This window comes from Microtus ochrogaster, linkage group LG2 (assembly GCF_000317375.1).
Source record: "Microtus ochrogaster isolate Prairie Vole_2 linkage group LG2, MicOch1.0, whole genome shotgun sequence".
NCBI classification, from domain to species: Eukaryota; Metazoa; Chordata; class Mammalia; order Rodentia; family Cricetidae; genus Microtus; species Microtus ochrogaster.
The window spans coordinates 3,133,011-3,147,483 of record NC_022028.1 but is presented as its reverse complement, the minus strand read 5'-3'; the positions used below and the strand labels follow the sequence as shown (position 1 = coordinate 3,147,483).

Here is a 14,473-nt window from a genome sequence, read left to right as displayed (position 1 = left end):
TGTGTGAGAGTGTGTGTGGAGGCCAGGGGGTAACCTTGGGTATTGTTCCTCAAATACTGTCCACCTTTCTCTTCTTAGTGACTTATTTTTATTTTATGTGTATGAATGTTTGCCTGCATGTAGGTATGGGCACTACATGCATGTCTGATGCCCACAGAGTCAGGAAGAAGGTATCAGACCTCCTGGGACTAGAGTTAGGGAGAATTGTGAGCCACCTTATAGGTGCTGGACATCGAACCTGGGTTCTCTGCAGGAGCAGCCAGTGCTCTTAACCACTGAGCTCCTCTCCAGCCCCCACTGTGTACCTTTCTTGTTTGAGACAGACTCTTGATTGGCTTGGAGCTCATTGTACAGGCTATGCTGGCTGGGGGCACCAGGGATCCCTGACTCCTCCTCCCCGGTGCTACGTTTATCAGTGTGCTCCACCATGCATGTCTGTCTTCCGTTGGCTCTTGGGACAGAACTTGGGTTCTCCTGCTTACAAGTAAAGCACTTTCCCGAAGCCAGTCTACATCCCCAACCGCTGGGCTCCTGTTTCAGTGTTACGTGTTGAGTGTACAATTCTTTCAGAACAACTAGAACTGGGGCCGAATCTCAACCTCCCCAAGTGATCGTATCTCTGATGGCATTTTCCTAGGACATTGTAAGGGAGGAGGTATGTGGCCTTCCCTTCCCTAGTGTCAGGATTTCTGGAGTCAGACCCCAGAATCATGACAGTAGTGATGAAAAATAATATCTGCCAGGCATGGTGGCACACACCTTTAATCTCAGCATTCTGGAAGCAGAGGTAAGGGGGCCTCTATTGCATTCAATGCCAGCCTTGTCTACATGGCTACATAGTGAGATATTGTCTCAAAAACGACACCACCCCACCCCCCAAAAAAGAGGGGGAGTGATAACTATATAGCACTTTATGGAAGGAAGGAAGGAAGGAAGGAAGGAAGGAAGGAAGGAAGGAAGGAAGGAAGGAAAAAAAGAAAGGAAGAGAAGGAAGAAAAGTAGATAGGATAAGTAGGTAGGTAGATCAGATAGATAGATGGATGGATGGATGGATGGATGGATGGATGGATGGATGGATGGATGGATGGGTGGGTGGATGGGTGGGTGGATAGGTAGGTAGGCGGACAGACAGACAGACAGACAGACAAATAGATAGATCAGTCTTCCCAAGTTTGGAATGTAGCTCAGTAGAATATCTACCTAGCATGCATGAGACCCTGTATTTAAAAGGAAAAACAAAAAGAAGAGATAAGTCACCCACAAAGGAAATCATACATTAATAGATAACAAATTTCATAGGCTTTAGCTGACTGAGAGTGGTTTAGCAAAAATTCAAAATGTTCCAAAGTATTTCAACGGCTTCTTAATGAAAAGAACCCACTGTTTGATTCCCGAATGTCCAGGAGGTTGGCTTGACCTCTGACACAAGTGGAAGGCAGATGTTCTTGGGGCAGCTGCCCTCTGAAAAGCTCTCATGGACACAGGGAGATGGCTGAGGGAGAGTACCTGCTGTGTAGGTGTGAGGATAAGTTCAGATCTCTAGAGTGCACATCAGAAATCTAAGCACGGCTGTGCATGTACCGTAACCCTGCTGCTTCTGAGGCAGAGCGGGAGGATCAGTAGGGATGGATGGCTATATAAGGCTCAGTCAAGGTTCTCAAGGGTCCCTGAGAGACTGTGCCTTAAAGAAATAAGGCAGAGAGTACCAGAGCAGGACACCTGGCACCCTCCTGCCCTGCACATCACACACACGCGTGAGCACGTGTACACACACACCTACCTAGTGCTCCCCAGGTAGTCCTCCTCGAGCCCTAATGATCTTTACTGAGAGGCCCCCTCCCCCCATTTTAGCAAGTTCTCACTGTGTAGATCAGGCTGGCCTAGAACTCACAGATTTACCTGCTTCTACGTCCCAAGTGCTGGGATTCAAGCCGTGTGCTGTCGTTTCTGACAAGCCCCATTTCTTCAAGGTGTCAAATGACCCTGGGGACTAAGCTCCCAACACGAGAGCCCTCTGGGGACAAGCCACACTAAAACTGTAGCACTCTGCCTGGACCTTAGTCCTTAAATATCCTGCACTTGGGTCCATGACTAGTTCACGTGCGGTATTTACAAGCCAGTGAGTTTTTAATCAAGGACTCTTTGGGACAGTATCTCGCCCCTCAGGGGTGAAACCCGTGTAGTAATGCCAAATGGCAGGTGGACACTGAAGAGGGCAACCAACACCTCTGCTGGCACCCTGGTCTCAGCATGAAGGTGACTGTATATCCACTCTTCCATCCCCATACCAGGGTGACGGAGCCCCACCTGAGCGTGGAGCCCCACCTGAGCACGGACGGCTGTGAACTAAGCAAAGGAATGCTTTGTTCCAAAACACAGATGCAGGTTGAGCATCCCTATGTGAGGCTTAAGATCCGGGATGCTCTGAGAGTTTAGAGCAGCTGATTTCAGGCGAGAGACTGTAGCCAGGAAAGGTGGTGCAGTGTCTAAATCCAAGCCTGATACCCTCCTGGTCTCCTGGTCTCGTGTGGGGGGGGGGGGGGGGGGGGGGGCGGTTACAGTGCTTATGGGGAGTTGAGGATTAAACTTGAGCTTGACAGCACACACCTTTACACATGGAGTCTGCTCATGTATCCAAGGCTGTCCCTCTACTCAGTATGGAGCCAAGGAGCCATCTGGTCCTCCTGCCTGCACCTCCTGCGAGCTGCGATTACAGGCATGTGCCATCACCTGGGTTGAAGCACATTGGGTAAGAGGTACCTTGCCTCTTTGGGCTCACAGGGCAAAGCTTGTGCCCTGCCTTTGGGAAGCGCTTGTGCCTACCATGCCTACCATGCTTAGTCTGTTGCTGAGAATGTGTTCATAAATAGGTTTGGGTTGGTTTTGAGACAGGGTCTCTCAGGGCCTGGGCTAGCCTGGAACTAGCTACATAGCTGGGTCTGGACATTAATTTCTGATCCCTCTGCCCTGACTTACCGAGTGTTACGATTGTAGGTATGCACCATACTAGATCATAAATAGGTTTTAAGAGTCATCAAGACAGAGCGGAGCCCTTTAGATGGAAAAGCATCTGTGATGTGTGTAGCTTAGGAAAGAAGATCTCTGCAAACTGCTCTGCATCGGGGGAGAGGTTATCGCGTCACAAGAAAGTGTTGATGGGGTGCCCGCTGCCTCTCGTGAGGGAAAGATGGTGCTTCTTGTTATTGCCTGTGTTAAGAATCTCTGGAACAGCTCTAATATAAATGAGTAGTAGGGGACCTGTTAAGTGGCTCAAGGAGCTTGCTGCCAAGTCCAGTGACCTGAGTTTGATCCCCTGGACTCATATGGTGAAAGGAGAGAACTGACCCCCAGTTTGTCCTCTGACCTTCATTCATGTGTAACCATACTTGAGAAAATACACATGCATAAATTTACAATTTTTTAAATAGAAATGGTTAGGAGAACCTACTTATATTGCAGCTGTCCGGGGAAGAGCATGGAAAGAATAGTTCCTGCTGTTTTTGGGTTTTGTCTCTGTCTTCTGAGAAAGAGTCTTACCATGTAGCTCTGGCTGGCCTGGAACTCTCAGAGATCGGCACGCCTCTACCTATTACAGACTTAGATGTTCCACAAAGCTCACCCGCCGTCCAGTGCTGGAGCTAATCGTGGTACACTTTCTTGGCAGGTGAAGTCCAAGACAGTAGCTCAGTGCGTGGAGTACTACTACACCTGGAAGAAGATAATGCGGCTAGGGAGGAGACACCGGACACGCCTAGCGGAAACCATTGACGACTGCATGGTGAGTGACGCTGCTCATTGGCGCCTCTGCCGGCTCCCGCTCTCTTCCTGGACTACTGGTGACTGCTGTGCTTTTGCTTTACGCGATAGGAACTAGAAAAGGGGACAGAGTTCCCGGCTCATTTATGGGACTTAGGACTTGATTTCTGGGTGTAGGCAGAAGGAAGGTGTCCCCGGATTCAGGCTGTAACTCTTCCTCTAATAAAAGATGTGATTGCTTTGTGTCTCTATACAGTCAGGAGTCCCAATCTGGTCCATAGAGCTTGTTCCAAAACACCCAGGGATACACAGAGAAACCCTGTCTCAAAACACTCAGTAAATAAATAAGTCTTTTAAAAATGAATATACGGGGCTGGAGAAATGGCTCAGTGGTTAAGAGCACTGATTGCTCTTCCAGAGGACCCAGGTTCAATTCCCAGCACCCACATGGCAGCTCACAACTGTCTGTAACTCCTGTTCCAGGGGATCTGACACCCTCACATAGACATACATGCAGACAAAACACCAATGTATATAAAACACAAACAAATTATTTAAAAATGAATATACAAAATGTGAAAGAAGGGGCTGGAGAGATGGCTCAGCAGTTAAGAGCATTGTGTGCTCTTCCAAAGGACCTGAGTTTGATTCCCAGCAACCACATGGTGGCTCACAACCATCTGTACTGAGGTCTGGTGTCCTCTTCTAGCAGGCATATATGCAAACAGAATATTGTATCCGTAATAAATAAATAAATATTTTAAAAAAAATGTGAAAGAAGGAAAAAAGCAGCACAGCCTCCTACGGCTCAGTCAACTGAAAGCAGTTAATTCCCACAGCACAAACACCAATATGTGAGCTGGATAGACAGTGGTTAAGAGCACTGACTCCTCTTGCAGGGGGCTTGGGTTTGGTTCCCTGAGCTGTCCTAACTCACAGCTGTCTGGAACTCCAGTCTCAGGGGATCTAGCGCCCTCTTCTGGCCTCCTCAAGCATCAAACACAACAAGGTGCACATACAAACATACAGGCAAAATACTTGTGCACATCACTTACTTATGCAGTTGAAGAAGGGCATTTGTTGAGGATGAGGAAACATGCAGCAGACATACAGAGACAAGGATCCTCTACAAAGCAGAGGGGATTCAGAAAGCAAAAAAAAAAAAAAATCCCTATTGTTTTATCCTTAATGTTTAAACAGCAGTATGTGTGGCTGTCAGCACTCAGGATGCTAAACGGTGTCTGCCTTCTGTGTCCTCACCACTCACGGGTCATAGTCTAGTTGGGATGATGTCATGCTTACAGTGAAAACTTGACTATGCATTCTAAGAGTATTTGAGAACAGTATGAGGTGAGAACCAGAAAGTCTCAGATACTACAAAAGGATACACCAACTGCAGCCCAGGAAGGAGGTTTGCCCAGGGTCACAGAGCCTTGCTGTGCACATAATAGACAGTAAGCAAGGAATCATGGGAAATGCCAGCCTCAGACCTAGGACCTCGCTCCTGCTGAACCAGTAAAGTGGAATAGATGATTTCAGTGATTTGGAAAGTCCCATTTGTTTCTGGAATGTTCTGGACCATGTTACTGCTGTGTTTTGGGAAAAGATAAAGTCAGATATCAGGGACTAGGGAGATAGTTCCGTGGCTAAAATGCTTGTCCTGCAAGCATGGGGACCCAACTTTGGGTCCCCAGAATGTAAATGTCATTCAAGCATGCCTACATAGCCACAATTCTAGTGTTCGGAGATAGGAGACCCTGGAACTAGCCTCATCTGTGAACTCTCGAATGTATTGAGAGACTCTGCCTCGGTGTATATGGCTGAGAGTGATAGAGGAAGGCTCCTCCCATCAGCCTCTGACCTACACACACATGCACATAAGGGGAGAATCACATGTGGTCTGCTAAGAGAAAGTCATTTCCCAGGTTCTGCAGTGACAAGGGCCTAGGGACAGTGCCCAGGAATACTGTAATGACACTCGCTAAATATTTGTCCAGTGAATGGACATTTTTCTGAGACAATAGTCCATAGTAGCATCTCTGTGTGAACTCTGGAGGGAGATGAAAGGAGCAAAGAGATGTTGAACAGAGGAGGATGCTATTAGAGAGACATCATCATGTGCCATCTCGGTCTGTGCTTGTTAGCAGAGGAAAGGCCACAGTGCAGCCTCAGATGAAGAAGAAAAGTAGAGAAGGCGCCACACCCACTGGTTCACCGGCAACTCCCCAGCACTAGTCGGGACCAGCAGCAAACACGCCCTGTCCCTTGCATGTTCGGGAAAGCAAAGGCTTATGTGAAGAGGTGACTCAGGCCCATAAAAGCAAGCTTTGTTTAAGATCCATGTCGTAGCTGCAGCTTACCCTTGGGCTCTGAGAGTACAGTCAACATTCTGAGCACCGGTTGCCAAGTAGAAATGGAAACCTGGGAGGACAGGGTCGTGTGCAGAAGGCCCAGCCCTAGCCCATGGATCTGGTCTTTGGGGCATTATTAAATGGCAAGTGGGGGACCATCAAGATGACACAGCAGGTAAAGGAGCCTGCTGCCAAGTGAGGGGGCATCAAGATGGCACAGCTGCCAAGCCTGACAATCAGAGTTCAGTCCCTGGGACCACAAGGTGGAAAGCGAGAACCCGCTACTAAAAGTTGTCCTCTGACTTCAACATGTGGGTCTTGGTATGTGTGTGAGCACACGCACATGTGCGCGCACACACACGCACACGTGCACCCATGTGTAAATACTGAAAGGCAAGTGAGCATTTCTCGCAGAGGAAATACAAAGGGGCTCGCTGAGGGAGCTCAGGGACAACTGAGGACCTACAGGATTGGTTAGGAACGATTCTGCGATGGTCATGGTGGGTGCAGCATGAGCGCTGGCTCAGCAGGATAGGGTGAGACCCAGCCTAGGCCATCACTGGCCCTTCCTCTCTTAGAGGAAGACCAGAGGGAAGTGTGCCTCCCACTTTGCTTTTTGAATCTGGGTCTCACAGGGATCCAGAGCTAACTAGTGAGGTTTGGCTGACTGTCAAGTAACCCCGTTTCCACAGTCACAGTTCTGGGATTACAAGCATATGCCACCACACCAAACTTCTTTAGTGGATTCTGGGATTTGAACTCAGGTCCTTGTGTTTGCAAAGCAACCACTTTACCAACTGAGCCATCTTCCCAGCCTCTCAGTTCAGTTTCTTTGCTGACTGTATGAGCTAAGGAATGACTTGTCTGGCTGACTTTCTGATTTGCTTAAGAAAGAAATCTATGAAGAGTTTTGGAAGAATCAGAAGTCTTGTGGGGGTGGGGGAAGGTGCCTGATTGACACCACACATTTAATACCTTTTCTTCGTTTCTTCATTGCTGTCAAGAACAACTGTGACACTTAGACATATGTCTTTGGCAGATTGGGGTTGAAAGTCTGCATTCCAATTTCCCCGTTTCTTGGAGCGTGGGTATAAAAGCTCCACCCTCCACAAGGAACTCTAGATATGCACAGTCGAGGGTCAGGCGCCATGTTAAATATAGCTTCTCGGGCTGGAGAGATGGCTCTGGTTAAGAGCTTGCTGCTTTCCCAGAGGAGCTGGATTTATTCCCAGCACCCACAGAGGACTGCTCACAATTGTCAGTAACTCGAGGTACAGGGGATCTAAGGCCTTTTCTGGCTTCTGCAGGCAGGGCATGCTAGTGGCATACACGCACACAAACATACACACAATTATGTCCATTTATAGTTTTATACACATACGTGTATGTATGTATCTCCTCCTCCCTCTCCTATGTTTGACCGATTTCCATCTGAAGTCATTTGCTTTTGTCTGCCGTGCATCATAAAATGGCCGGCATGTAGCTACAGACTTGGGTTTGGTTCTCCTATCTTCACATCTCTGAGTCACTCGTCTTGATGATAAATATGTTGTGAACTTGTACAGATTAACAACTGAAATGAAAACCCATCTGAATTCCTGAAACATTCAGAAGCACCAGACAGCAGAATTCAGTCTGTAACTTTGTGGCCATGTGAAGTTTGTCTTCAGAGTTCCTAATGATGGCCTTGTGAGAAAACTGCAATTATAGTACGTCCATGGAACAAATGCCATTGTTGTCAAAAGCTTCAGCATGAAGCGTGTTTCATCACTGCTAAACTGGAGACCATGGTCCACTTAATAGCTGTGACTATAAAGTCCCCCAGTTCTTTGAAAGTAGGTGTCCATGGTTTTGCCTGAGACTTTGGATTTGAAAGGTGATAGGCAGATACAGAAGACCACCTATGTAAAGTCAGCCTGTGTGGTCTGTGCCTTATTCCAGAAACTACTACAGGTGCTGGGCCTGTGTCCATTCACACTGACTGCGTAATTATTACTAAGTGGTCAGTTAACTGGCTGGAAACTGGCCATTTCTTACATATACCTTGCTAATGCAGCCTCTTGAATATATGTCTGCATGGTGTCACCTGTGACTAGCACTGAAGCATGGAAAAGTGGCGACTGCCTTGTTCTCTCACAACCCACCCCTAAATCAAAACCGGAGAGAGGCCACCTGTGGTGATGTACACTTGTAATGTGCTCCAGCACTCAGGAGGCAGAGGCACGGTTGGCATGAGTTGGTCCATCTTGGAATACACAATGTATTTTAGACCAGTCTGGACTATGGAGTGATACTTTGTCTTAAAGAGGGGAGGGGGAGGAGGGTGGAGAGATGACTCAGTGGTTAAGAGCACTCAGTGCTCTTCCAGAGGACCTGAGTTTGATTCCTAGCACATCCACTGGGCATCTCATAGTAGCCTTTAACTCCAGCTCTGGGGAATCTGATGCTCTGGCTTCCAAGGGCATCCATGTGCACATACCACATACAAAGACATACACATAGTTTAAAAATAAAAGTATAAATGCCAGGTGTGGTATCACACACCTTCAATACCAGCACTTGGGAAGCAGAGACAGGTGGATCTCTTTCCTTTCAAGGCCAGCCTGGTCTACAGTGAGTTCTAGGCCAGCCAGAGTTATGTAGTGATGAGATCTTGTCTAAAAATAAAAATAAAACAACTCATGAAAGAGGAAACCTGGATTCAGGGTACCACTGTTCTCAGAAATTTTTATTTTTCTTGGAAATTCCTGCTTCGTGATTCTGAGAACCAAAGGCTTGCCTGGAGCTGCGTAGCTCAGGGGACAAACAAACTGGAGATTCTTGCTATAAACAGTAGGTATACAGGAGGGCCTAGCAGAGACAAATGGCTTGTCAGGTAAAGACTGCTGGAGAATTCCTGTGTCCTGGCCCTCAGCCACTTCCGGGCATGCAAGAGCCAGCCACCTCACTCTACCCAAGAAGAGTCTAGTAGCTGCTCAGGCAGGAGGTAGATGGGTGTTTCTTAAAATCCTGTGTTTAGCCAGGCCTGGTGATGCATGTCTGTAACATCACTTAAGAAGCTGAGGCAAAAGGATTACCTCTTCAGTTGCAACTTCAAAGCCAGTCTGGGCTACGTAGTGAGACCTTGTCTGGGAAAAAAGAGAGAGAGAGGTATGGTAGTAGGCTATGCTTATAATTTCAGCACTTGAGAGATAGAAATAGGAGGTTCAGAAGTCAAGGGCAGCCTTGGCTACATAGCAAGGTCAAAGCCAGCCTGAGCTACACGAGACTCTTGTCTAAAAAGGGAGGAAGAAAAAAGCAAAAAAGATTGGCGAGGTGGCTCTTCCTGCTCTTACCGAAGCCTCATGTTTGGCACCCAGCACCCATATTAGGCAGCTCATAACTATCCGTAACTCCAGCTCCAGAGAACTGCATGCTCTCTGGCCTCCTCGGGCATCACATGCACATGGTGCACATTAACCCATGCAGGCTTAAACACCTGAGTAGAAATAAGTAGATCTCTATTTCAAAATGACATTAACCCCTGAATTCTCTCCCAGCCCTGCCCACACCAACTGCTCAATAGCTTGCTACTGTAATGTCCTGGTGTGTGTGTGTGTGTGTGTGTGTGTGTGTGTGTGTGTGTGTGAGAGAGAGAGAGAGAGAGAGAGAGAGAGTTTACCTGCCTATGATGCCTCATGCCCGTGGAGTCCAGAAGAAAGCATCAGAACCCTTGGAACCATGTGGGTGCTGGGAACTAAACCTGCGTCCTCAAAAGAACAGCTGGTGCTCTTACCTGCTGAGTCATCACTCCAGCCCCACCCCCAGATAAAGTGTTTTCATGAAGATTTTATTATTTTATTATATGTGTTGTGGGCCTGAATGTGAATTATTATATGTGCACCACATTCACGCAGGGGCCGATAGAGGCCACAGAGGACATCACACACCCTCCAACTGGAGTTAGGTGGTTAAGAGCCACCCAGTGAGGGCACAGAGAGCTGAACAGTCTTCACTCTTAACTGCTGAGCTGTCTCGCCAGTCCTTACTTTATCTTTTATGTGTATGTATGTGTGTCTGTATAAATGTATGCCACATCGGTGCAGTGCCCAGGGAAGCCAGATCTCCTGGAGCTTCAGTTACTGGCGACTGTGACCTGCTAGAGATAAGTGCCGGGAACCAAATGTAGGTCCTCTGAAAGAGCCGCAAGTGCTCTTAACAGGTGCTCATTGCTCCGGTCCCTCCACCTTATTCTTGAGGCAGGGTCTCTCCGTGAGATTGGACCTTAACTTCTTGCTAGGTTGGCTGACCAGCAACCTGTAAGGATCCTGTTTCCACCTCCCAGCCCTGGGGTTTCAGCGCCCACACACACCTGGCTTTTATCTGGGCTCCGGGTCTGGGACTCAGGTCCTCATGATGTATAGCTAGCACTTACCCACCGTGCTGTCTCTACCCCTAGGCAGGGCATCTTCACCTCTGGTCCCTCTGCCTTCACATAGTTTTTCTGTAAGGGATCATGGGGGAACCCAAAGTGCAGTGTGGACCATTCTCTACCCCAAGATCCCAGTGTCCAGAGTCCAGCCTTGGACTCTGTCACCTACCCCAGCCCCAGTGTTCCATGTCCTGACTTGTGATTTCTGTCCACTACTAAAACTCCCTTCTGGGGATATCACCTTCTTGCTTTTGTTGATACCAGACGAGTGAAGAGGAAGAAGAGGCAGAGGAGGAAGAAGAGGACCCAGAAGAAGATAGGAAATCCATAAAAGAAGAGGAGAGTGAAGTGGCCAAGTCACCAGAGCCACCACCTGTCCCTGCCCTGGCTCCCACTGAGGGGCCACCCCTGCAGGCCGCTGGCCAACCCTCTGGCTCTTTCATCTGTGAAATGCCCAACTGTGGGGCTGTAAGTATCTGTGTTATCCCTGGCTCTGGGAGACCTGAGGGTCATACAACTGTGCCTAGTTCTAAGAGCAATGGACGTCTGGCAGAGGTCAGGCCATGTAGCTATCACTTTCTTAATGAGCTTAGCCAAGGGAGGTGACTCTGTGTGTTCTCTGTCAAGCACAGTGCTACATGCTGGAGAATTTAGAGGAGACCCCGAAAGCCAAGCGCGGTGGCACAGGCTTGTAATCCCAGCACCCCGGAGACTGAGACTTTGAAGCCAGCCTGCAGTATATAGTAAGACCTGGTCTTCAGGCTAAATCAATAAATAAATAAAACCAGAAGGGCTCCTGCCTTCAGGAAGTGTATGGCTGACAGCTCCACGGTGACACAGGCCTCCAGGAGGTACCCTTGTCTGCTACACTGTCTCCGGTACCTCTGCAGGCACTAGGGCTGTATGTCACCAAAGGCCAGATTTATCTTGTCAGCATGCATTTGAACTTCCTAGAGGAGCTGCCAGGGCTTCCCTTTTCTAACACAGAGACCTGACTGAACTCCCTCCAGCTTCATCTCTGGAAGGTTTAGCTTTTCATAAAATGTTACCAACTCTAATTTAAATGTCACTATTGTGACATTTGAGAAAGTTGTTTCTGAGCAACTAAAGTTTGTCTTTGCAATCTTACGGGACAAAAATTCACTAAGCAAATGAATGTTGTGAACAAGTTAAAGGGAGTCTGGGGGACCCCTCAAACTCCTTCCGAGTGCTAAGTCTCCATAAATCCTAGAAGCTGTTTGCGAGGACTCTGGGCATTCTGCCTATCCCCACCAGTCTAAACTGCTGAGCTTTTTCCCAAATCAGGTTTCTAAAAGCCTGACACACTTGTATAGACAAGTTCCAGAGATGTTATCCCCAAATATTCCCCTTCCTGGGACGCGTCATTGTCCACGAGCTCATGTTCGCTTGTCTAGTGCAGAGTATATTAAATATTGTTTATGGAGTCTGTCATCTAAGGAAAGTCTTTACAGTGTTTATGTCCAGCTGGACAGGAGGTCACACCTTTAGTCCCTGCACTCCGGAGGCAGAAGCAAGCGTCTCTGGTTTGAGGCCAGTCAGGACGACATAGTGAGACCCTGTCTCTAAATAAATAAATAAAATGTTTATTTACTAATACGGAAAGTCATTTTATTTGCATTTTTAAAAAATGAAAAGGCTTTAGAAAAACAAAAGTGTATACACCTTCATTTACTTTGTAGAGAATATGAGCAATGGCTGGCGCGTTGGGCCGCCAATGGCCTGGCCTCTGCACTCCGTCCCTGCCATTTGGTCCAGGTTGCTTCAGTTCTGAGCTGATTACACTGTGACTTTAAATGACAATGTTTCTTGGTAAATTAGTTCAGAAAGTGGGTGCTTTTTCAATTCATGGTTTTAGGGTAAAATCAATGTTTGGGTTTTAGGCCATTTGAGGGTGGGGGAGGAAGGAGATCATCTTTTACTTTGTCTAATCAGACATGCTCAGATTAGACACTCTCAATGACTTTTTAAGTCCCATCAAGGACAGTGTGGTGACCTACGCCATGCCTAACAGTGGGGGCTGGGTTCAGGAAATCGGGAACAGATTGGTTTTTATGTGGTACAATAAAAAAGGGCCCATGAGCAAGATGCGGAAAGGGGGCTGTAGGACTGGGGGTGTGGATGGTAGCCCCACACTTCAGTGGTTCTGGACAGAGGACTAGGAAAGCGGGACCCACATCTGGTGGGTAGAAGCCACAGAGGCCACTAAACACCCTGCTGTGCGTGAGCCTGTCCCCAACTGTCCTAACCCAAGTAGCTGTATTCTGGGGTCAAGAAACCCTATTCTATATCAATATTTGAAAAATTAGCCAGGCATGTGGCAGACACCTGTGCTCCCGGCGCTCGGGAGGTGAAGGCAGGAGGATAAGAACTGAGCTGCAGTGAGGCCAAGGCTGCCTGGGCTGTAGCGTGAGACTAACATAAACAAAGTCATTGGTCAGCATATTTCCAGTGGGGACACTGTGATACACACTTGTAATTCTAGCACTTGGGAGGCAGAGGCGGGAGGATTGGCTCATGCTTAAAACCAATCTACTCTACGTAGCAGGCTCCAGGCCTGTTAGGCCTTCAGAGTGATACCCTGTCCCCAAAACTAGAAGAAAGCCTGGTCCTTTGTTTAATCCTGTTGAAGTTTGGGGTCTTCGGTGTGGCTCTGCAGTGCACTTGGTTGCCATGTAGCTCAGAGTGAGAGCATTCACCTAGTAAGTGTGGGGCTCAGGCTCCATCCCCAGCTTCACAGGGAGCAACACAAGAATTAAAACAATGGGCTACCGAGGGAGGCTCAAACTCATAGGGGGTGAGGTGCACTGAGGTGATGCATTTGTCCTGGGTGTTGAGCCATACTGCCTTGGGCTCAGGTTAGACCACTGAGGAAGTATTGTTGACACAGTTTGTGGTTGGGGTGTGAGCTTTTTGTGGCACACGCCTAGTGTTTGCTTGTATGAACCATGTGCTGTTTCGTGTATCACATGTTTTTCCTACGAGTAACTAACGACCCTAATTTCCTTTTCAGGACTGTAGATGTCATGTGACTCCCTTTCTTCCCCAGGTGTTCAGCTCCCGACAGGCACTGAATGGCCACGCCCGCATCCACGGCGGCACCAACCAGGTGACCAAGACCCGAGGTGCTGTCCCCTCTGGGAAGCAGAAGCCAGGTGGCACTCAGAGTGGGTACTGTTCAGTAAAGAGCTCACCATCACACAGCACCACCAGTGGAGAGACAGACCCCACCACTATCTTCCCCTGCAAGGAGTGTGGCAAGTAGGTACCCTGGAACCAGGGGCCAAACCTGGGGTCACCATGAATGGCTGTCCTGTGAAGGCTGTTTCTTCAGCCAGAAAAGGCCGAGGCTCTCGGGGCCCCTTGATGCCGCCCCTGGGATCTTCACGCCTCTGCTCACAGCAGACATCACTAATCAGTTTCCTCGTTCTCTGATGTCACACTTAGACAATGTCCTCTCCTTTGAATCATGATGCAAACTGGCATGTCTAGTTGATTAGAGCCCATGCATGGGATAAAACCTATTTTTCATCCCTGCGCCTTCACGTGTGCCTTAAAACAACAGCTAAGGGAGGAAGATAACAGTGGGTGGGACTAGAGCAGCTGTGTCCTGGGATTTACTTTATTATATACTTCATGTATGTGAGCTCACTAAATCCTCACAGGGAAAACCCCATCCAGTCCAAGTTGTTCCCATGCTTATTTTACAAATAAAGATTTAACATCAGGTAAAACGACTTGTCCCAAGTCACACAGCCAGGAAACAAAGCTGATATTAAACCTTGCTGTATCCAGATCAGTGCTTTGCTTCCCAGGCTGCCCCAGCCTTCTGCTTTGCTTTGATTAGCTGCTTTACAAAGAGCCTAACTAGTGGTAAAATACATGGCTCCTTCACGGTTTCCTTCTCGGTGGTTCTGCCTAACCTCAAGGCTCTGAC

At 48.1% G+C, this 14,473-nt stretch overlaps 1 protein-coding gene across 1 annotated transcript in view; it reads left to right on the top strand.

The window, feature by feature from the left end:
• The window catches only part of Trerf1 (transcriptional regulating factor 1), a 221,665-nt gene that overhangs the window by 204,061 nt on the left and 3,131 nt on the right, over positions 1-14,473 (top strand). Inside the window, exons 13-15 of the mRNA XM_026785599.1 lie at positions 3,631-3,778; positions 10,783-10,986; positions 13,586-13,797. Of these exons, the coding sequence (XP_026641400.1) occupies positions 3,631-3,778; positions 10,783-10,986; positions 13,586-13,797 (564 nt within the window). The remainder of the gene's footprint in view (positions 1-3,630; positions 3,779-10,782; positions 10,987-13,585; positions 13,798-14,473) is intronic.